The following is a 20,708-nucleotide window of genomic DNA, read 5'->3' as shown; positions in this document are numbered from 1 at the left end:
AAGGTTAGCCCTTTACTATCACACAACCGACGGCCATGCTCCATCATTAGCTCTGAGGATGCGGAGCTAATGATGGAGCATCGCCGTCGGTTGTGTGATAGTAAAGGGTTAACCTTCTGTCGTGTGGCAGTGAAAGGGTTAATATATAATCACACAAAATAATATTGGAATGTTATTTGAGTGCATTCAAAGTATAGTTTTTAGTTTGATTGGGCTGATGAGAGATTCCTTCCTTCCTTCCAGCGATGTCCAGTCTCCTGGAGCCCGCTCGGCTGGGGAGGAGTGTTCTGCAGTCCACCTTCTCGGATGGCCACTACGCTGCTCACCCAGAGTTTGATCTTTCAGTTATCCGAGGTAAAGTCTCTCGCGCCCAACTAACCGTAGAACTGATGTTAAAGGTGCTATAGATACAAATTTTATGTAGACTAATCTTTTTTAAATTTATTTATATATAAGTTGCTGAATAAATATTTCTTTCCCCCAAAAAACTATTATTGATGAATGAATTTCTCATAAAAAAAAAAAATCTTTGCGTGTCCAAAAATAATGTTGTTGTTTACATGTCGGGGACATGTATCCCCTCCCTACTTCCCATTTTCCCACGTGGAATGCACCTGATTGGATAAATTACATGCTGATGCTCTATGTATTGATTGATCGCCGAAAATACAGCCTGAAGCCGTCAGACGAGGGCAAAGTGCCGCCATCCGATGTCGAGCCATATTTTCAGAACTTTCGCCTAAAGATGCATACCTAAGTAAATGAAAGATTGCTCCACTTCTACAAGGTCCATTTGCAGGTCCTTGGTATCTAGGGACATCTATGGATCTCAGGGGATATTCCTAGTGTCAGAAATATTGTGTCTGTTACTAGGCTTGAGTAAATTGTGATGAACCAAAGGAGAATATCAATATATATAATTTTTCATCTTTGACTGTGAATAACACTATACTAACATTGACCTGAGAAATTCATCACCTTCTTGAGATCCAAGTATACAAAGAAATCTAAGCGAATGAATAAAGGGCAGATGATTTACAGGGGGTGTCGTAGATACAGTACTGAATTTAGCCAATCCGGACAATTTTAAATATGAATATAGAATATCAGGCCTATAAATTAACTTATTATGGCCATGTCGCACATATATGGATCGGGCCAAATCTCCTCTTCCCAATGGCAGAGTTCAATCTGGATTTAGTACCACCAGGCGCCCCTGACAGGGCAGCAAAAACTGAATGAAATTACTGTAAGTAGTAGTTACTTTTTTAGAATGTAAATAGCTCCGTCATTTTTCATCAGAATGCGTCTAGACGTTCACAGAAAGGTAAAGAAACGAACTACGTTCTATTTTATGGCAATAACTTTCAGGTTACACGGTGGTGTAGTGGTTAACACTGTCGCCTCACAGCAAGAAGGTCCAGGGTTCGATTCCCGCTTGGGGACCAGGTTTCCTTGATGCCAGGTACCCAGGTGGGGTATCTCCCAGGCCTTTCTGTGTGGAGTTTGCATGTTCTCCCCCTCTGTGCTCACAAGGGTTTCCCCCCCGATAAGATAAACCCAATGGAAAAACATGCACAACAACAGATCGCTAACGCTGTGGTGTCCTTGACAAAGACGGACAGGAGCACTTGGATTGGTCCCCGGGCGTGGCTCACGTTGACTCCTGTCTGCTCCCGGCTGCCCTTGGGGGGGGGGGGACGACGACGACGGGATGGGTTAATCGCAGAGACTAATCGCATCGGCGATCCTACAGAGACAATGCATGCGTGTGTGTTCTGGTGTGTGTTGAGGATACCGTACTTTTCGCACTATAAGCCGCACCTGACTATAAGCCGCAGCAGCTAAATTGAATGATGTGTACATATATAAGCCGCACTGGACTATAAGCCGCAGGTGTTTTAATGTTTAATTACCATATGTAATTAGCATTGGGACACAATACTGTCGGACAAATAACAAGAATTAACTCATTTACAAGTTGTATTAAGTTTAGCAAATAAGGGAACAGATAAATAACATTTCAATGCAGTCAAAAAAGCAATAGTTTGATTTTTACATTTTCGGGTTTGGTCACGTTGAGTCACATATAAGCTGCACCGTTATATAAGCCGCAGGGTCGAAAAATGGGGGGGAAAGCCGCGGCTTATAGTCCGAAAAGTACGGTAATTGCATGCCAATTAAAGACCTCTGAGCAGGTCCTGCATTATTATTATTAGATATGATCCCGAAAATAACATACAAAAAAATAAAGTTCATGCTGCTGGAAGTCAGATGATTGACGGGGGGCTGGTGTGAGCTTGGAAGTGTAGTTTTATGAAATTCGAAAGCCCTGTGTCCAAGACTACACACACGCCTATGCCCGCTTTTTATTTTCGTCTTAATTCATCCGGTTTCTGCCGGGATGCACTGAGATATTTATGAACTCCATAATTTAGCTAATAACACTTAAAATCATTGGTAAACAAACGTAGTGCTGAAAATTGACTTTGACTGGTGTTTTGATAGGGTTAGGGTCTTTACTCTTGGCTACATTAGAGGGGGGGGAGGCTACATTAATTAATACGGACTGTATTGGTCTATTTATGGCGTGACATGATTGTTGGTCCGGTACTGGACTGCTCAGGGTTAAGTGTCTTGTATTCCTGGTTGTAATGACCAACCGTCTCTTGGGTTATATGTCTCTATAAGGGGCCTTTCTCACTCACCCATTCCGTTCCATTCCATTCTGGTCCGAGATTCCGAGATCTAGTTTGTGTACACACTCAGTCTTGGTGCGCTCTGGGTTTTGTTTACGGTTTGCGTTTTGAGCTTGTAAGCTTGCCGTAGGCGATGATGTCACGCTCAAATGTAAACGGGAAGAGTTTAACACACGGTGGAGACTGGATGCTGATATAAAATAACCAATAAATATGAAGTTATATTTGAACCTCTGTTGTCAAGCCTTGTCAATATAACCCACCCCCTTTTCTCACGAATGGATGGTGTTGTAGAGTTCGCTTTTCCCAGGGCTAACGCTAAGCTAACGGCTAACGCTAGTTAGCTTAGCCTAGTACTAGTCTAGTATAGCCACTGTAGCACTTATTTTTCAGCAAAGAACGTGCAATAAACAAAACGGATACATTCACTGTGTTCTGCCTCATTTGTTGATGAAACAAAACTAACATCAACACAATTGAACACCAAAAGCAGAGTTTAGTCTCATAGGCGCTGATTTTGTTAGCTTACATGCTAACGTGAATGGAATATGCCAGTATAATAGTATAGCATTGTGGCAAACTCTAGCAAGCATGAAAAGCATTACAGTAACGACGTTGTGTGTCACGCCCCCACTCCCACTGGCCCGCACCCGAGACCACCTATTTCAAGTGTCCCAGGTTCAGCGGGGGGTAATACGAATCAGCGCCGCTTCGCACCCAAAAGGGGTGTGTCTGTCTGAGTGAGAACACCTCCCCGTCCCCCCCCCGTCATCGGGGGCGCTGATTCAACCCCGATTGGTGAGTGAGAAAGGCCTCTAAGTCTCTTGGGGTATGTCTAAGTGTGGCTCATGTAGCCATTGGGATTTTTGCCTATTCTTCAAGGCAAAACTGCTCCAGCTCCTTCAAGTTGGATGGGTTCCACTGGTGTACAGCAATCTTCAAGTCATACCACAGATTCTTAATTGGATTGAGTTATGGGCTTTGACTACTAGGCATTACAAGACATTTAAATGTTTCCCCTTGTGTGTTGCTTTAGCAGTATGCTCAAGGTCATTGTTCTGCTGGAAGGTGAACCTCTGTCCCAGTCTGAAATCGCTGGAAGACTGGAAGAGGTTTTCCTCAATTTCCCTGTATTTAGTGCTATCCATCATTCCTTCAACAGTCCCTGCCTATGACGTGACATGGCGATTTCCTTGATGACCAAATGGTTCAATGTTAAGTCATCTAACCAGAGTACCTTCTTCCATTATGTTTGGGGAGTCCCACATGCCTGTTGGTGAACTCCAAAACATGTTTTCTTCTTTAAGCAATGTCTTTTTTTCTGGCCACTCTTCCAGCTCTGGAGTGTACGGCTCAAAGTGGTCCTATGGACAAATATTAATCTCCGCATATTCTTTCCATTTGGTAATAATGGATTTATGGATGGGATGTTCAAATCTTATTTAGGGTCTTCATATCAAAGGGGGTGAATGCATATTTCCTTACATTTTGTAAAATGAGTTTTAGTTTTTTTCACTTCACCAATTTGGACTATTTTGTGTAGGTCCATTACATAAAATCCAAATAAAAATCCACTTTAAATTACAGGTTGTAATGCAACAAAATGGGAAAAATGCCAAGGGGGTGAATACGTTTGTAAGGCACTGTATGTACAATAGAGAAATAATATTTATGTGTTGTTGAATAATTTTTTGCCCCGTTGACTCAGAGAAAACTCTAATGGAGCGGGAGAGGGGCTCGGAGGAAGACAAGATGATAATTGATAATGAGGCGTTTCTGTTGGCCTACCTCACAGCCAAGGTAAGACGACCTTCAGGGTCACCTCTCAGTTATTGTAAATGAGGCTTCTTTTTACTATTATCTACTACTAGAGACAAATCTTTCCGGTGACAAAATGGCAACCAATGTAATAAAAAAAGTCAACCAACGAACAACATTTTTGTACAGGATCTCCTCTCTGGTAAACAAGAATACTTTGAAGACTCTTAACAGGAGGCAGGAGCACTCATTCAAGGTCACTTCGACTATACTTGCACCTCATGGTACCAAAGGCCCTAAAAACAAGGCTCCAAACATCCCAAAACAAACTGGTCAGGCTACTGCTTGGCCTTACTCCTAGAACCCACCTCACCCCTGCCCACTTTGATAGTCTAGGATGGCTTAGGGTAGACTACGGAGTACAGCAACTTGCAATGGGCCTGGTCTACAAGATACGCTACACCTCAAAGATACCCATGTACCTAAATACTTCTTAAAGGTCAGTGAAGTCCATGACCACCACACCAGAGGGAGTTTCACGTTCAACTCAGATTTGGCTCAAAGGCATTAAGCTAATTTTGCAACTACCGTAAATCCTCTAATAGTGGAGGGTACTCAAATAAAGGACGGGCCTCTTATATAAGCCCGGGGGTTTGATACATGGAGACAAATACAGGCCGGCTTCCAATATAAGGTCTAAAAAAATATATATATATATATATTTCGTGCCGTGATATAGAATGAGAAACTCTTGCCAATGCAAATTAAGTGCTGCCCCCCGCTACACTAAATCCATGAACGTTTCCCTCTCGCTGGCGTTGGCTTTAGCGTTGGCTAACGTCGTCACATCTAGATCTGTGGTGTCTGCTGGACGACGCCGGCTTTGTTTTGCAAACGTTAACACATTGGTCGCCAAGAACGACTTACGCCGTGTTTGCCCGCCAATGCTTTGAGCGCAAAAACGGCGTAAATCGTTTTTGTGATCGTTATTTAATTTTTTCGCCATGGCATTCATAATTCATCCAGTCTCCCTTCAGGACTGCAGCGGCACCCTGTATGAGATTGCAACGCCTCAATACCGCCACCTGGTGGATGGTTGGGCCAGTTACACTCTCGCCAAAACCGGAAGTGGCGCTGGTGCATCGAGGAAATCCCTCCGGCAGTAATATCTTGTTACGTGGATCCAGACAAACACTATATTGCATTTGGATTGCTTTCTAAACTCAATAATCGATATGATTTCGGAGTTTATTGCGCCTTACAAACCGGAAATGGATCTAGGAGATCGGTGTCAAATAATTGGTATCTTTTTCCTCCAGTCTCATCGGCGAACGGTAAGAGGACACTAATGTTATTTTCAGCCCGATTGTTTATTCATTTCACTGCAAACCATCCATCTGATCAATGTATCAACCCATACTAAATAAAGCCGTTACTGACGTCAAGGAATTATAAACGACCCCCCCTCCCCACTTTCCTTCACGCATGATGAAGCATAATGTATACCATAATTCTTTTTTTGATCCACTTTTTCTCTCATTTCTATATTTTCTCCCATCCCAATTTCGTATCATCCAATTCAACCCTCCCCTGTCACGAACGCTGTTTCTTGCCTCCCACAAGCCGGCTGCAATGTGGACTAACTAAGTCATACATAGCACAAGTCCCCTCCGGTACTTGAGGTAACAGCAGTCGCATCTTTTCACCTGCGCAGCTCGATCTCTCAGTGGCGAGGAGTAACGCGTGGGAGGCTCACGCTGCCCCCGACACTTCCTGATTCTACTGCGCAGGCGCACCAACCGACCTGTAGGAGTCGCTGTCCACAACGCCCGATCCCCACCAAATCAGTTTCCCACCCCCTAATACGGCCAATGTGTATTAGTACGGACGACCAGCTAAACTGAAAGCAAATGTGGAGCGCTGGGATCGAACTGATGTGGCGAGCGCCTTGATGCCAACCCATAGATGGTTCAGCCACAGTTGCACTCAATATTTAAATGTTAGTCTAAATAAATGTAGACTGATAATGTACGTATTTTAAAAATAGAATGAACAGAGCAGTGTTGTTTTGAAACTGTACAGTGTGTGTTAGTTTGATGTATGCTGCAATTTATATTGATGGCCTTCTAATTTGTTTATTTATTTTAAATAACAGTGAAATCCAGCCATATTCCTTTCATTGTATTTCAAATACTGCACTTTAATTTCAAGCAGAAAACTAATCTTTCCATTAAGAACTGACAATCAGGGAATTTAAACATTGTTGACATTGTTTTTGTGTTTATATTAAAAGGAAAGTCTAGTGCTGGCTAGGGATGGGTACCGAATTCGGTACTTTTGAGGTACCGAACCGAAACACGTCGGTACTACAGAGTATCGATTCAAGTGAGATACCGGGGGGGGGGGGGGGGAATTTAATAATTTATACTTTTTTTTTAACGTTCACACGCACAATATATGCTTACCTAGGATTTGACTTGATTCAACAACAAAGCAGTCTGAGCAATGGCAAGCCGAAAACGGTCGAAATTGTAGTTATTTGAAGTTTGGATATTTTTTTCACGACTGAGGTAGGTAAATTAAATTTCTTGAGACTAAAGTACCGAAAAAAGGTACCGTTGGGTACCGGTATCGATTCACAGGTACCGTATTGGTTCAAATGTGAAAGGTACCCATCCCTAGTGCTGGCTGAGCATATTGTTTGTTTGCACTAAGTTAATACTTTGACAAATGTAGCCTATATTTTTCAGTCAGTTCGGTCTTTGTGTGCCAAACATTATTTAAGGCTGTAAACACTAACACTGTAAACTTTTTTTTTTTAATTTTTTAATAAATGAGAAGCATGCTTCGATTTTAGTGTTAAATTTCTTATATAAAAAACAACGTATACCGAACCGTGAACCGAACAGTGCATTTTGTGAACCGTTCCACCCCTAGTATTAACACAACAATGTATGAATTAAAAAATATAACGTTCCCACATCCTGAACGATAGATAATCGATGTTGAATGGGCCATAGTAATGTCAATATAGCAATAAAATTTTAAAAGTTATAGCCCTGCAAAGAAGGTAAACATCTCCATAGGCTTTCAACGGTGGCAGACTGGGTACAATGATGGGCACAACCCCCGGCGCCCAATGTGTTAACATTGGCTGGCGGTGTCCAGTAGGCATCACAGATCATGATGGCTATGACAGCGTCAGCTAAAGCCACTGCATGTTATCATCAACTCGATTCGACTGAAGTCGAGAAGGTAGGTACCACACGCTAAATTGTCCCCAGACCCCGCAACCTATAGACGGTTCCAACTTCAGTGTGTGAATTACATTAATCCACCAGTTTCACCCTGACAAAGCAAATACTCATGTGATCTGTATATTTATGTCTAAATAAAATCAATCACAATTACAATTGGCCAGTTTGTGAAATTAAGGCCTGCCTCTTATATAAGCCTCTCTAATAAAGGCCTGGTGCTCTTTGCAGCTGAGGTAAATATAAGACCCGTCCTATATTTGAGGATTTACGGTATGAGACAATAATGTGGAACGCCCTACCAACAGCCGTAAAGGAATGTGAATTCCTCCTTCAAAACCGCTCTCAAAGAGCACCTACAGGTGGCTATAATTCAAAACTGGCCCCGGTAGCTGCTGGGTGGCGCAGCGGACATTGCGCTCGTCACCAACGCAAGAGACGCTGGTATCGAATCCGGCTGTCAGCGTTCCCTCCGGCTTGGGCCGGCCTGTCATACTGACTCAAATTGGCAGAATCAGCAGGAGGGGAGTCTATGGGTGGTAATCTGGTCGTTGTAAACAGCGACTCCTACAGGTCGGTCAGGGCGCCTGCACAGCAGAGACAGGAGATGTTGAGGGTAGTGTGAGCCTCCGACACGTTGCACCTCGCCATGAGAGTCCGCGCTGCCAGGTGAAAAGAAGTGGCTGGCTGACTCCCCATGTATCGGAGGGGACATGCGATAGATTCTTCAACCCTCCCTACGACCGACCAGTGGGGGGCACATGCGAGCAACAATCAAGACAGGGGAGGGGGGAATTGGCACGACTAAATTGGGATGGGAGAAAAACAGAAAAAGGAGAAAGTGGATTAAAAAAAAAATGGCCCCGGTAAATGTCAAAATTCACCCTAACCCCAGCCCCCTCTAATGTAAAAAATGTTTTCCTCGTTTTCTATTTTTATGATGTTCTCTCTCCCTTACATAATACTGTATATTTGTATGTCTCTAAATGTTGTATGCCGAAGTGTTTTTCTGGTCTTATCCTCTTAGCAGTTTTTGTATTGAGCTGTATTGTATTAATAAAGTTTTCAATCACTATAATCTACTAATCTATTCTTCTACCATAATAACATAGATTATATTAGCAATGATATTATAGTAGTAGATTATATTAGCAATTATAATCTACACTACTACACTACTATAATATACTATAATCTCTTTCCCCTCTTAGATGCAGCATAATACTGCTAAATTTAAGGCCGCGGCGGAGGCCAGTTTGCTGCAGATGATGGAGGAAGAGGAGAAGCTACGGAGGGAGAACCAGGAGAAACGGCGGCAGTACCTCCTCATGGAGCAGGACAAGAGGACCAAGGAGCTGCTGGAGCTGCAGGTCACTAAACTGATGTTATTAACCAGCTTTCCTCATTCTTTTTAATCTCTTAAACCCGATCGGCTCGTTACTGGGCCGAGATTTATTTCACATCACAAATGGATCAATACAGTCTGTATTAAGTGATGTTGCGTTTCTTTTTTAAATGTAGCCAAGAATAAAGACTGTAACCCTATCAAAACAGCAGTCGTGTATATTTTCAGTACTACGTTTGTTTATCAATGATTTTAAGTGGTATTACTCGAAAAGTGGGAAGTGGGACTCGAAATGGGAATACATTTTTTTTTATAATAAAATAAATGTAAATGAATATAAATTTTTTTTTTAATCTAATTAATTCAAGCCTTTATAGTTAACCTCTTAAACCTGAGCCATATTCTCTGAAAATCCGCCTAAAAATACACACCTAAGTAAATGGAAGATTGCTCCACTTTTACAAGCTCCATTTGCATGTTCTTGGTATCTGGGGACATCTATGGCTCTCAGGGAATGTGTTCCCAGTGTCAGAAATATTGTGTCTATTACTGACCTTGTAGAAGTGGAGCAATCTTCCTTTACTTGCGTATGTACTTTTAGGCGTATTTTCTGAAAATATGGCTAGGGGTTAAACCAACATGTTTCCACACCATGTGATTCACCTGGTTCACTACTGCATGCTGTCCACCTATTGCCCTGGAGTAACAGGTTATCTCTATAACAACATATACACGTATACTCTATACATATCTCTATACCTACCTTCATATTCTATATATACCTTCATATTCTATATATACCTTCGTATTCTATATATACCTTCGTATTCTATATATACCTTCGTATTCTATATACCTACCTTCATATTCTATATATACCTTCATATTCTATATATCTTTACACTCTACACACAGTGGGCTCTATGGCTTGACGATGACTCTGTTAATCCTGTGTCCCATCAGATCTCTGTGTTGACTCCAGTGGCTGAAGCTGCCGAGCGGTTCACAGAGGAGTACCAGACTCTGGCCACAGCTGTTGACGCCACGCGCCATGAGCTGCCCGTCAAACACCTCTACATCCAGGGAGACGGGAGGACATTCCTGGGTAGGTGACACTGTAATCTGTGACATAAACATGAACCAGATTCATCTGTAAGTTAACTCAGTACCAGGCCACAGCTCACCGGCCACGCTCCTCATTTAATGACCATTACCTGCTATTTGATTACGGGCGGACGGGAAGGTTCCTGGTTCGTTTCCAGCTCCTGTCGGAAGTGTCCTTGAGCAAGATACTTAAAGGTGCTGTAAGTGGTATGTTTTGGTTAAAATTAAGTGTTGAATAGCTCTACATTCTGACCGCCATCAGTGTTTGGTCAGTAACATGGGGTCTCCCATAGGCCTTTCACACTGCCCGGGCTCCGTGCCGGTTCCCAAACGTTATCTCGAACCGGCCGGCGCGTTCACACCAGAACATGACGGAGGCTTTAGTTCGGCCCTCTAAGAAAACACTGAACACCGATTTTTCATGTTCCGAACCAATTATTCCCGGTGTGAACGCGCCGGCCGGTTGGAGATTACGTTCGTGGCCGGTGTGTGAAAGGCCTACCAGTCCCTCACAAAATGCATTTCCTGGTAATCCCTTCCCACTTTATCCAATCAGGAGAGAGAACCCCAGATATTTCTACTTATTTCAAGAAATCTTGCCAAGCCAAATTAGCTTATTGCACTTGTTTCAAGCATATATTACAGGAATGTATTTAAGTGTTTACTGCGGAGGGACCCACGCTACTGACCCAACACTCGGTGATGGCTGTCGGAATGTAGAGCTGTTATTGTAACATGTAGACCACTTATCTTAACCAAAGAAAATGCCACGTACAGCACCTTCAACCCCTAACTGATGAGCAGGTTGGCACCTTGCATAGTCGTATCCGCCGTTGGTGCGTTGAGTGAATGTGAGGCACGAGTTATGAATGCAGTCATTTACCAAATTCCACTCAGCGGCTGTTTGTGAGCAGAACGTCTGCGATGGGTTCGCACAAGGTCCTTGAAGTGCTTAAAGTGCTTGATTTTATTTTTTTACAAAGTCATGGCCTGGAATTCCTTAAACGGCAATTTTTTTTTACGAGGTGCTTAAAAAGTCATTGGCATTTTTGTTCATCCATGATAAAATTGTTCTGAATCAAGAAATTGCATTTTTTTTTTATCTGAAGTGTAACTAATTGTCGGAAATTGGTTTTAAGCCATAAATATTGGAGAGAAAAAAACGCATTTAAAAGTGAATTGAATCCTTTTTAAAATGAAAAAATAGTGCTTGGAAAAGTACGTGAAAGTCCTTGAATCTGTGGGAACCCTGAGTAACCTCTCCTCTCTCCCAGCCGAGGCGGAGGCGCGTCTAAAGGAGACGGAGGCTGTGCTGCTGCAGAGCTCCCAGAGCAGCCAGCTGGACCACAGCTCCTCAGCGGAGCACCTGAGAGACATGAAGACCACCTCCAAGGACATCAGCCAGCAGCTGGCAGGGTGAGGCCTCGTCCCTCAGCACGGTTAATAATAATAATAACTTTATTTAAGGACAGCAGCTGGCAGGGTGAGGCCTCGTCCCTCAGCACGGTTAATAATAATAATAACTTTATTTAAGGACAGCAGCTGGCAGGGTGAGGCCTCGTCCCTCAGCACGGTTAATAATAATAATAACTTTATTTAAGGACAGCAGCTGGCAGGGTGAGGCCTCGTCCCTCAGCACGGTTAATAATAATAATAACTTTATTTAAGGACAGCAGCTGGCAGGGTGAGGCCTCGTCCCTCAGCACGGTTAATAATAATAATAACTTTATTTAAGGACATCAGCTGGCAGGGTGAGGCCTCGTCCCTCAGCACGGTTAATAATAATAATAACTTTATTTAAGGACAGCAGCTGGCAGGGTGAGGCCTCGTCCCTCAGCACGGTTAATAATAATAATAACTTTATTTAAGGACAGCAGCTGGCAGGGTGAGGCCTCGTCCCTCAGCACGGTTAATAATAATAATAACTTTATTTAAGGACAGCAGCTGGCAGGGTGAGGCCTCGTCCCTCAGCACGGTTAATAATAATAATAACTTTATTTAAGGACAGCAGCTGGCAGGGTGAGGCCTCGTCCCTCAGCACGGTTAATAATAATAATAACTTTATTTAAGGACAGCAGCTGGCAGGGTGAGGCCTCGTCCCTCAGCACGGTTAATAATAATAATAATAACTTTATTTAAGGACATCAGCTGGCAGGGTGAGGCCTCGTCCCTCAGCACGGTTAATAATAATAATAACTTTATTTAAGGACAGCAGCTGGCAGGGTGAGGCCTCGTCCCTCAGCACGGTTAATAATAATAATAACTTTATTTAAGGACATCAGCTGGCAGGGTGAGGCCTCGTCCCTCAGCACGGTTAATAATAACTTTATTTAAGGACATCAGCTGGCAGGGTGAGGCCTCGTCCCTCAGCACGGTTAATAATAATAATAACTTTATTTAAGGACAGCAGCTGGCAGGGTGAGGCCTCGTCCCTCAGCACGGTTAATAATAATAATAACTTTATTTAAGGACATCAGCTGGCAGGGTGAGGCCTCGTCCCTCAGCACGGTTAATAATAATAATAACTTTATTTAAGGACAGCAGCTGGCAGGGTGAGGCCTCGTCCCTCAGCACGGTTAATAATAATAATAACTTTATTTAAGGACAGCAGCTGGCAGGGTGAGGCCTCGTCCCTCAGCACGGTTAATAATAATAATAACTTTATTTAAGGACAGCAGCTGGCAGGGTGAGGCCTCGTCCCTCAGCACGGTTAATAATAATAATAACTTTATTTAAGGACAGCAGCTGGCAGGGTGAGGCCTCGTCCCTCAGCACGGTTAATAATAATAATAACTTTATTTAAGGACAGCAGCTGGCAGGGTGAGGCCTTGTCCCTCAGCACGGTTAATAATAATAATAACTTTATTTAAGGACAGCAGCTGGCAGGGTGAGGCCTCGTCCCTCAGCACGGTTAATAATAATAATAACTTTATTTAAGGACAGCAGCTGGCAGGGTGAGGCCTCGTCCCTCAGCACGGTTAATAATAATAATAACTTTATTTAAGGACAGCAGCTGGCAGGGTGAGGCCTCGTCCCTCAGCACGGTTAATAATAATAATAACTTTATTTAAGGACAGCAGCTGGCAGGGTGAGGCCTCGTCCCTCAGCACGGTTAATAATAATAATAACTTTATTTAAGGACAGCAGCTGGCAGGGTGAGGCCTCGTCCCTCAGCACGGTTAATAATAATAATAACTTTATTTAAGGACATCAGCTGGCAGGGTGAGGCCTCGTCCCTCAGCACGGTTAATAATAATAATAACTTTATTTAAGGACATCAGCTGGCAGGGTGAGGCCTCGTCCCTCAGCACGGTTAATAATAATAATAACTTTATTTAAGGACAGCAGCTGGCAGGGTGAGGCCTCGTCCCTCAGCACGGTTAATAATAATAATAACTTTATTTAAGGACAGCAGCTGGCAGGGTGAGGCCTCGTCCCTCAGCACGGTTAATAATAATAATAACTTTATTTAAGGACATCAGCTGGCAGGGTGAGGCCTCGTCCCTCAGCACGGTTAATAATAATAATAACTTTATTTAAGGACAGCAGCTGGCAGGGTGAGGCCTCGTCCCTCAGCACGGTTAATAATAATAATAACTTTATTTAAGGACAGCAGCTGGCAGGGTGAGGCCTCGTCCCTCAGCACGGTTAATAATAATAATAACTTTATTTAAGGACAGCAGCTGGCAGGGTGAGGCCTCGTCCCTCAGCACGGTTAATAATAATAATAACTTTATTTAAGGACAGCAGCTGGCAGGGTGAGGCCTCGTCCCTCAGCACGGTTAATAATAATAATAACTTTATTTAAGGACAGCAGCTGGCAGGGTGAGGCCTCGTCCCTCAGCACGGTTAATAATAATAATAACTTTATTTAAGGACAGCAGCTGGCAGGGTGAGGCCTCGTCCCTCAGCACGGTTAATAATAATAATAATAACTTTATTTAAGGACATCAGCTGGCAGGGTGAGGCCTCGTCCCTCAGCACGGTTAATAATAATAATAACTTTATTTAAGGACAGCAGCTGGCAGGGTGAGGCCTCGTCCCTCAGCACGGTTAATAATAATAATAACTTTATTTAAGGACAGCAGCTGGCAGGGTGAGGCCTCGTCCCTCAGCACGGTTAATAATAATAATAACTTTATTTAAGGACAGCAGCTGGCAGGGTGAGGCCTCGTCCCTCAGCACGGTTAATAATAATAATAACTTTATTTAAGGACATCAGCTGGCAGGGTGAGGCCTCGTCCCTCAGCACGGTTAATAATAATAATAACTTTATTTAAGGACAGCAGCTGGCAGGGTGAGGCCTCGTCCCTCAGCACGGTTAATAATAATAATAACTTTATTTAAGGACAGCAGCTGGCAGGGTGAGGCCTCGTCCCTCAGCACGGTTAATAATAATAATAATAATAATAACTTTATTTAAGGACAGCAGCTGGCAGGGTGAGGCCTCGTCCCTCAGCACGGTTAATAATAATAATAACTTTATTTAAGGACAGCAGCTGGCAGGGTGAGGCCTCGTCCCTCAGCACGGTTAATAATAATAATAACTTTATTTAAGGACATCAGCTGGCAGGGTGAGGCCTCGTCCCTCAGCACGGTTAATAATAATAATAACTTTATTTAAGGACATCAGCTGGCAGGGTGAGGCCTCGTCCCTCAGCACGGTTAATAATAATAATAACTTTATTTAAGGACAGCAGCTGGCAGGGTGAGGCCTCGTCCCTCAGCACGGTTAATAATAATAATAACTTTATTTAAGGACAGCAGCTGGCAGGGTGAGGCCTCGTCCCTCAGCACGGTTAATAATAATAATAACTTTATTTAAGGACAGCAGCTGGCAGGGTGAGGCCTCGTCCCTCAGCACGGTTAATAATAATAACTTTATTTAAGGACAGCAGCTGGCAGGGTGAGGCCTCGTCCCTCAGCACGGTTAATAATAATAATAACTTTATTTAAGGACAGCAGCTGGCAGGGTGAGGCCTCGTCCCTCAGCACGGTTAATAATAATAATAACTTTATTTAAGGACAGCAGCTGGCAGGGTGAGGCCTCGTCCCTCAGCACGGTTAATAATAATAATAACTTTATTTAAGGACAGCAGCTGGCAGGGTGAGGCCTCGTCCCTCAGCACGGTTAATAATAATAATAACTTTATTTAAGGACAGCAGCTGGCAGGGTGAGGCCTCGTCCCTCAGCACGGTTAATAATAATAATAACTTTATTTAAGGACAGCAGCTGGCAGGGTGAGGCCTCGTCCCTCAGCACGGTTAATAATAATAATAACTTTATTTAAGGACATCAGCTGGCAGGGTGAGGCCTCGTCCCTCAGCACGGTTAATAATAATAATAACTTTATTTAAGGACAGCAGCTGGCAGGGTGAGGCCTCGTCCCTCAGCACGGTTAATAATAATAATAACTTTATTTAAGGACAGCAGCTGGCAGGGTGAGGCCTCGTCCCTCAGCACGGTTAATAATAATAATAACTTTATTTAAGGACATCAGCTGGCAGGGTGAGGCCTCGTCCCTCAGCACGGTTAATAATAATAATAACTTTATTTAAGGACATCAGCTGGCAGGGTGAGGCCTCGTCCCTCAGCACGGTTAATAATAATAATAACTTTATTTAAGGACAGCAGCTGGCAGGGTGAGGCCTCGTCCCTCAGCACGGTTAATAATAATAATAACTTTATTTAAGGACAGCAGCTGGCAGGGTGAGGCCTCGTCCCTCAGCACGGTTAATAATAATAATAACTTTATTTAAGGACAGCAGCTGGCAGGGTGAGGCCTCGTCCCTCAGCACGGTTAATAATAATAATAACTTTATTTAAGGACAGCAGCTGGCAGGGTGAGGCCTCGTCCCTCAGCACGGTTAATAATAATAATAACTTTATTTAAGGACAGCAGCTGGCAGGGTGAGGCCTCGTCCCTCAGCACGGTTAATAATAATAATAACTTTATTTAAGGACAGCAGCTGGCAGGGTGAGGCCTCGTCCCTCAGCACGGTTAATAATAATAATAACTTTATTTAAGGACAGCTGCTGGCAGGGTGAGGCCTCGTCCCTCAGCACGGTTAATAATAATAATAACTTTATTTAAGGACAGCAGCTGGCAGGGTGAGGCCTCGTCCCTCAGCACGGTTAATAATAATAATAACTTTATTTAAGGACAGCAGCTGGCAGGGTGAGGCCTCGTCCCTCAGCACGGTTAATAATAATAATAACTTTATTTAAGGACAGCAGCTGGCAGGGTGAGGCCTCGTCCCTCAGCACGGTTAATAATAATAATAACTTTATTTAAGGACAGCAGCTGGCAGGGTGAGGCCTCGTCCCTCAGCACGGTTAATAATAATAATAACTTTATTTAAGGACAGCAGCTGGCAGGGTGAGGCCTCGTCCCTCAGCACGGTTAATAATAATAATAACTTTATTTAAGGACAGCAGCTGGCAGGGTGAGGCCTCGTCCCTCAGCAGCTGGCAGGGTGAGGCCTCGTCCCTCAGCAGCTGGCAGGGTGAGGCCTCGTCCCTCAGCAGCTGGCAGGGTGAGGCCTCGTCCCTCAGCAGCTGGCAGGGTGAGGCCTCGTCCCTCAGCAGCTGGCAGGGTGAGGCCTCGTCCCTCAGCAGCTGGCAGGGTGAGGCCTCGTCCCTCAGCAGCTGGCAGGGTGAGGCCTCGTCCCTCAGCAGCTGGCAGGGTGAGGCCTCGTCCCTCAGCAGCTGGCAGGGTGAGGCCTCGTCCCTCAGCAGCTGGCAGGGTGAGGCCTCGTCCCTCAGCAGCTGGCAGGGTGAGGCCTCGTCCCTCAGCAGCTGGCAGGGTGAGGCCTCGCTCTGCTTCTACCGTCTCGTCCGTCAGCACGGTTCCCACCCGTCCTGGAAAGTCGTGGAGACTATATCACGAAAAAAATACTGGAAAATGTGCTAAAATTACCAAAATATCCTGGAAGATTTATTTTTAATATATTTTTTATTTCATTTTTTGGAAGAAAAGGCACAGGTACAGGCATACAATGCACATAAAACATACATTTCAATTTTTTTGCCAATTACACATTGGCTTGCCCCTTGCCTCATTTAAAATAAAAACTCCTACCCCCTAACCCCCCCCCAACCCACCCTGAGGGTGAGACAGTTCTCAGTGACCTGAAGGTGAGACGGTTATCAGTGACCTGAAGGTGAGACGGTTATCAGTGACCTGAAGGTGAGACGGTTATCAGTGACCTGAAGGTGAGACAGTTATCAGTGACCTGAAGGTGAGACAGTTATCAGTGACCTGAAGGTGAGACGGTTCTCAGTGACCTGAGGGTGAGACGGTTATCTGTGACCTGAAGGTGAGACGGTTATCTGTGACCTGAAGGTGAGACAGTTATCAGTGACCTGAGGGTGAGACAGTTATCAGTGACCTGAAGGTGAGACAGTTATCAGTGACCTGAGGGTGAGACAGTTATCAGTGACCTGAAGGTGAGACAGTTATCAGTGACCTGAGGGTGAGACAGTTATCAGTGACCTGAAGGTGAGACAGTTCTCAGTGACCTGAAGGTGAGACAGTTATCAGTGACCTGAGGGTGAGACAGTTATCAGTGACCTGAGGGTGAGACAGTTCTCAGTGACCTGAGGGTGAGACAGTTCTCAGTGACCTGAGGGTGAGACGGGTCCTTAAAGTGCTTGACAAAAAAAAGGCCTGGAATTCCTTAAACAGCCAATTTTAACAAGGTGCTTAAAAGTAATTGAAATTCAAATCAACCATTGAATGTTTTGTTCATCCATGATAAAACATTTCAAGTATGCCAAATCTTGTGTGCGAGACTTTCACCTTTTACATATCTAGCTTTGGCATGGATGGATTGTTTAGATCGCTAGCATGGGGGACCCTGATGGAAACAAGACTAAAGTCTTTCTCTGGTCTGCATCCTCTTAACAATTGTATGTATTGAGCTGTACTGTACTGTACCCATTCTGCAATCTGTTAATAAACTTTTCAATCAATCAATCAAACAAATGCAAATATATTGTAGTCTGACCAGGATTACGTTCCTTTTGCCCCCTTGATGAGCGTGCACACTGAGGTGGACAGCATCGGTGTTGATACTAGGGGTGGGAATTACCGGTTTCATTACGATATAGATTCTTTGGACAACGATACGATATTTGCCGATATCAGTCTGCCACGATACGATATGATTCAGGTGCCTGCGATCGATATTATATCCTTTTAACAGAATCGGTAACTTTTAGATCAACTCAAAAAAGGCAACGGAAATATCTCAACAGCAACCTAAAACTCCTTCCTCTCCCAAACCCAAATGTTGCATGATCATTTTTTTTATTCACTTTTTCTCCCATTTTCTATTTTTCTCCCATCCCAATTTCGTATCATCCAATTCAACCCTTGTTTTAATAGCTGTAGCATCATTGGGTTCAGCAGAGATGTACAATTGTGTCATCTGCATAGCTATGTTCTCGAGTCTAATCAGTAATCATGTTCCCAGGTAGCTTAGGTCTAAGAGGACAATAATTTGGACCTTATTTGCATCAGAGTTTAGTCTGCGGTTGCTATTTATTTTACTAAGCAGTTTCAGTGCTGTGGTGTGTTAAGGCCTACCAGTACATTTTTTGTGAGAAAGTCCTGAATTGTCAAGAAAAACGACTGGAAAATGATTTCTCTAAATAGAGTGGGAACCCTGGCCAGTCTGGTTCTACTGTCTTCACATTTCTGGTTCTACTGTCTTCACATGTCTGGTTCTACTGTCTTCACATGTCTGGTTCTACTGTCTTCACATGTCTGGTTCTATCCAGACTGTCAATCTGTCAAATCGACTTTATAAAAGTTAATGCTTTGAATGAATGTATATTTAAAATTCTGATCCGACATTCTTCTGTTCCTCTATCCATCTGTCTCTGCTCCACCAGAGGCTTCTCAGAGTTATTGGAGCTCTCCTCTCTGGTCTCCTACCAGAACATCCTGACCCAGCAGGCGTTGGAGGAAGACGGGATGGGTTTCACCAGAGCCCAGGAGCTCTACCGCCCTGCACGATAAACCCGTCTTGTTGTTTATTGATATGTAACTATAATGTGTAATTGTACCTTTTTTAAATAATAAATGAATTCATGCCCCCACATGTGGTTATTATAATGTTGTGAATATTTTTTTATTGTTTTAAAAAATGCTTGAATTGGACCATCTTTTTTGCGACAGTGGTAGTGGTACAGTGGAGGTAGCGCAGTCGTCTGGTAATCCAGAGGTTCCTGGTTCGATTCCCGGGCAGCGTGTCGAAGTGTCCTTGAGCAAAACACTTAACCCCTAATTGCTCCTGATGAGCAGTTTGGCACCTTGCATGGTTGCCTCCGCCATCGGTGTGAGTGAATGGGTAAAAATGTGGCGAACAAATTGTAAAGCGCTTTAGATTTAAAGAAAAAAAATCTATATAAATGCATCCATTTTAACCTCTGTTCCTCTGGAACAACAAAAATGTAAATGCTATATAAAACATCAATCACAAGCAACACTGCTTCATTCATTATAACCAGTGGTGTAAAAAGTACCCAGAAATTATACTTAAGTGAAAGTATGGGTACCGTCTCAAAATCGCTAAAGTAAAAGTCAAAGTATCTGTCTAAAAACACACTTGAGTAAAAGTCAAAGTCCTACTTTTAAATGTACTTGAGTGCTAAAAAGTAAAAGTAATTCTTTTTTTGAAAGGGATAGACCAGGGGTCTCAAACTCATTCCATCGTGGGCCAAGTTTACATTTTAACTATACATTGCACCAGGTGAGTTAGTTGAAGGTGAGTTAGTTGAAGAGGGTAACCCCTCTGCACAAAAAGGGCAGCAAATTAGACCCAGGCAACTACCGCCCTGTTTCTATTCTCACCTCCATCTCGAAAGTCATGGAAAAAATAGTCTACGAACAGGTCGAAAAGTACCTAGCGGAAAAAATCTAATCTACGAATTCCAATCTGGCTTCAGAACATCCCACTCCACTGACACATGCCTTCTCTATTTGAATGACCACATCAAACAAGAGGTGGACGCAGGCAAATACTGCGGCATGGTCATGCTGGACCTACAAAAGGCCTTCGACACTGTCAATCACTCCATTCTGATTGACAAGCTAAAAGCAATTGGTTTTGATAGGCTATCAGTGAGCTGGATGCAATCCTACCTTGAGGGGAGGGAACAGATGGTGGAGGTAAACGGTACCCTATCCCCCCCCCTCACAGTGAGCTGTGGTGTTCCACAAGGAAGCATACTAGGACCGCTACTGTTCCTAATTTATGCAAATGACATGTCGTCAGCTTGTGACTGCAACTTGTTCCTGTTTGCGGACGACTCAGCCCTGCTGGTCTCTGACGAGAACAAGTTACAGGTTGAAAAAACCCTCAGCTCGGAACTAGGCAAAATCTGCATATGGCTCGCTGATAACAAACTATCATTACACATGGGCAAAACAGAGTCCATTCTCTTCGGTTCAAATAACAAACTCAGCAAGACCGACGACTTCTCAGTTACAGTGGGTGACAATATTGTCACAAGGAAAGATGAAATTACCTACCTGGGTT

The 20,708-nt window shown here is 43.6% G+C and overlaps 1 protein-coding gene across 1 annotated transcript in view; it reads left to right on the top strand.

Moving 5' to 3' along the window:
• LOC311224615 (HAUS augmin-like complex subunit 8) overlaps nucleotides 1-19,256 on the top strand; it is a 28,912-nt gene extending 9,656 nt beyond the window's left edge. The window contains exons 5-10 of the mRNA XM_084309656.1: nucleotides 244-354; nucleotides 4,408-4,499; nucleotides 8,923-9,081; nucleotides 10,020-10,161; nucleotides 11,435-11,576; nucleotides 19,060-19,256. Coding sequence (XP_084165782.1) covers nucleotides 244-354; nucleotides 4,408-4,499; nucleotides 8,923-9,081; nucleotides 10,020-10,161; nucleotides 11,435-11,576; nucleotides 19,060-19,186 — 773 coding nt within the window. The 3' untranslated portion in view covers nucleotides 19,187-19,256. The remainder of the gene's footprint in view (nucleotides 1-243; nucleotides 355-4,407; nucleotides 4,500-8,922; nucleotides 9,082-10,019; nucleotides 10,162-11,434; nucleotides 11,577-19,059) is intronic.
• The last annotated feature ends 1,452 nt before the right edge of the window (nucleotides 19,257-20,708 follow it).

The sequence above is a fragment of the Notolepis coatsorum genome, assembly GCF_963971535.1.
Source record: "Notolepis coatsorum genome assembly, chromosome: 3".
NCBI classification, from domain to species: domain Eukaryota; kingdom Metazoa; phylum Chordata; class Actinopteri; order Aulopiformes; family Paralepididae; genus Notolepis; species Notolepis coatsorum.
Note: the sequence above shows the minus strand (reverse complement) of the source record. Positions and strands in the feature narration are given on the sequence as shown.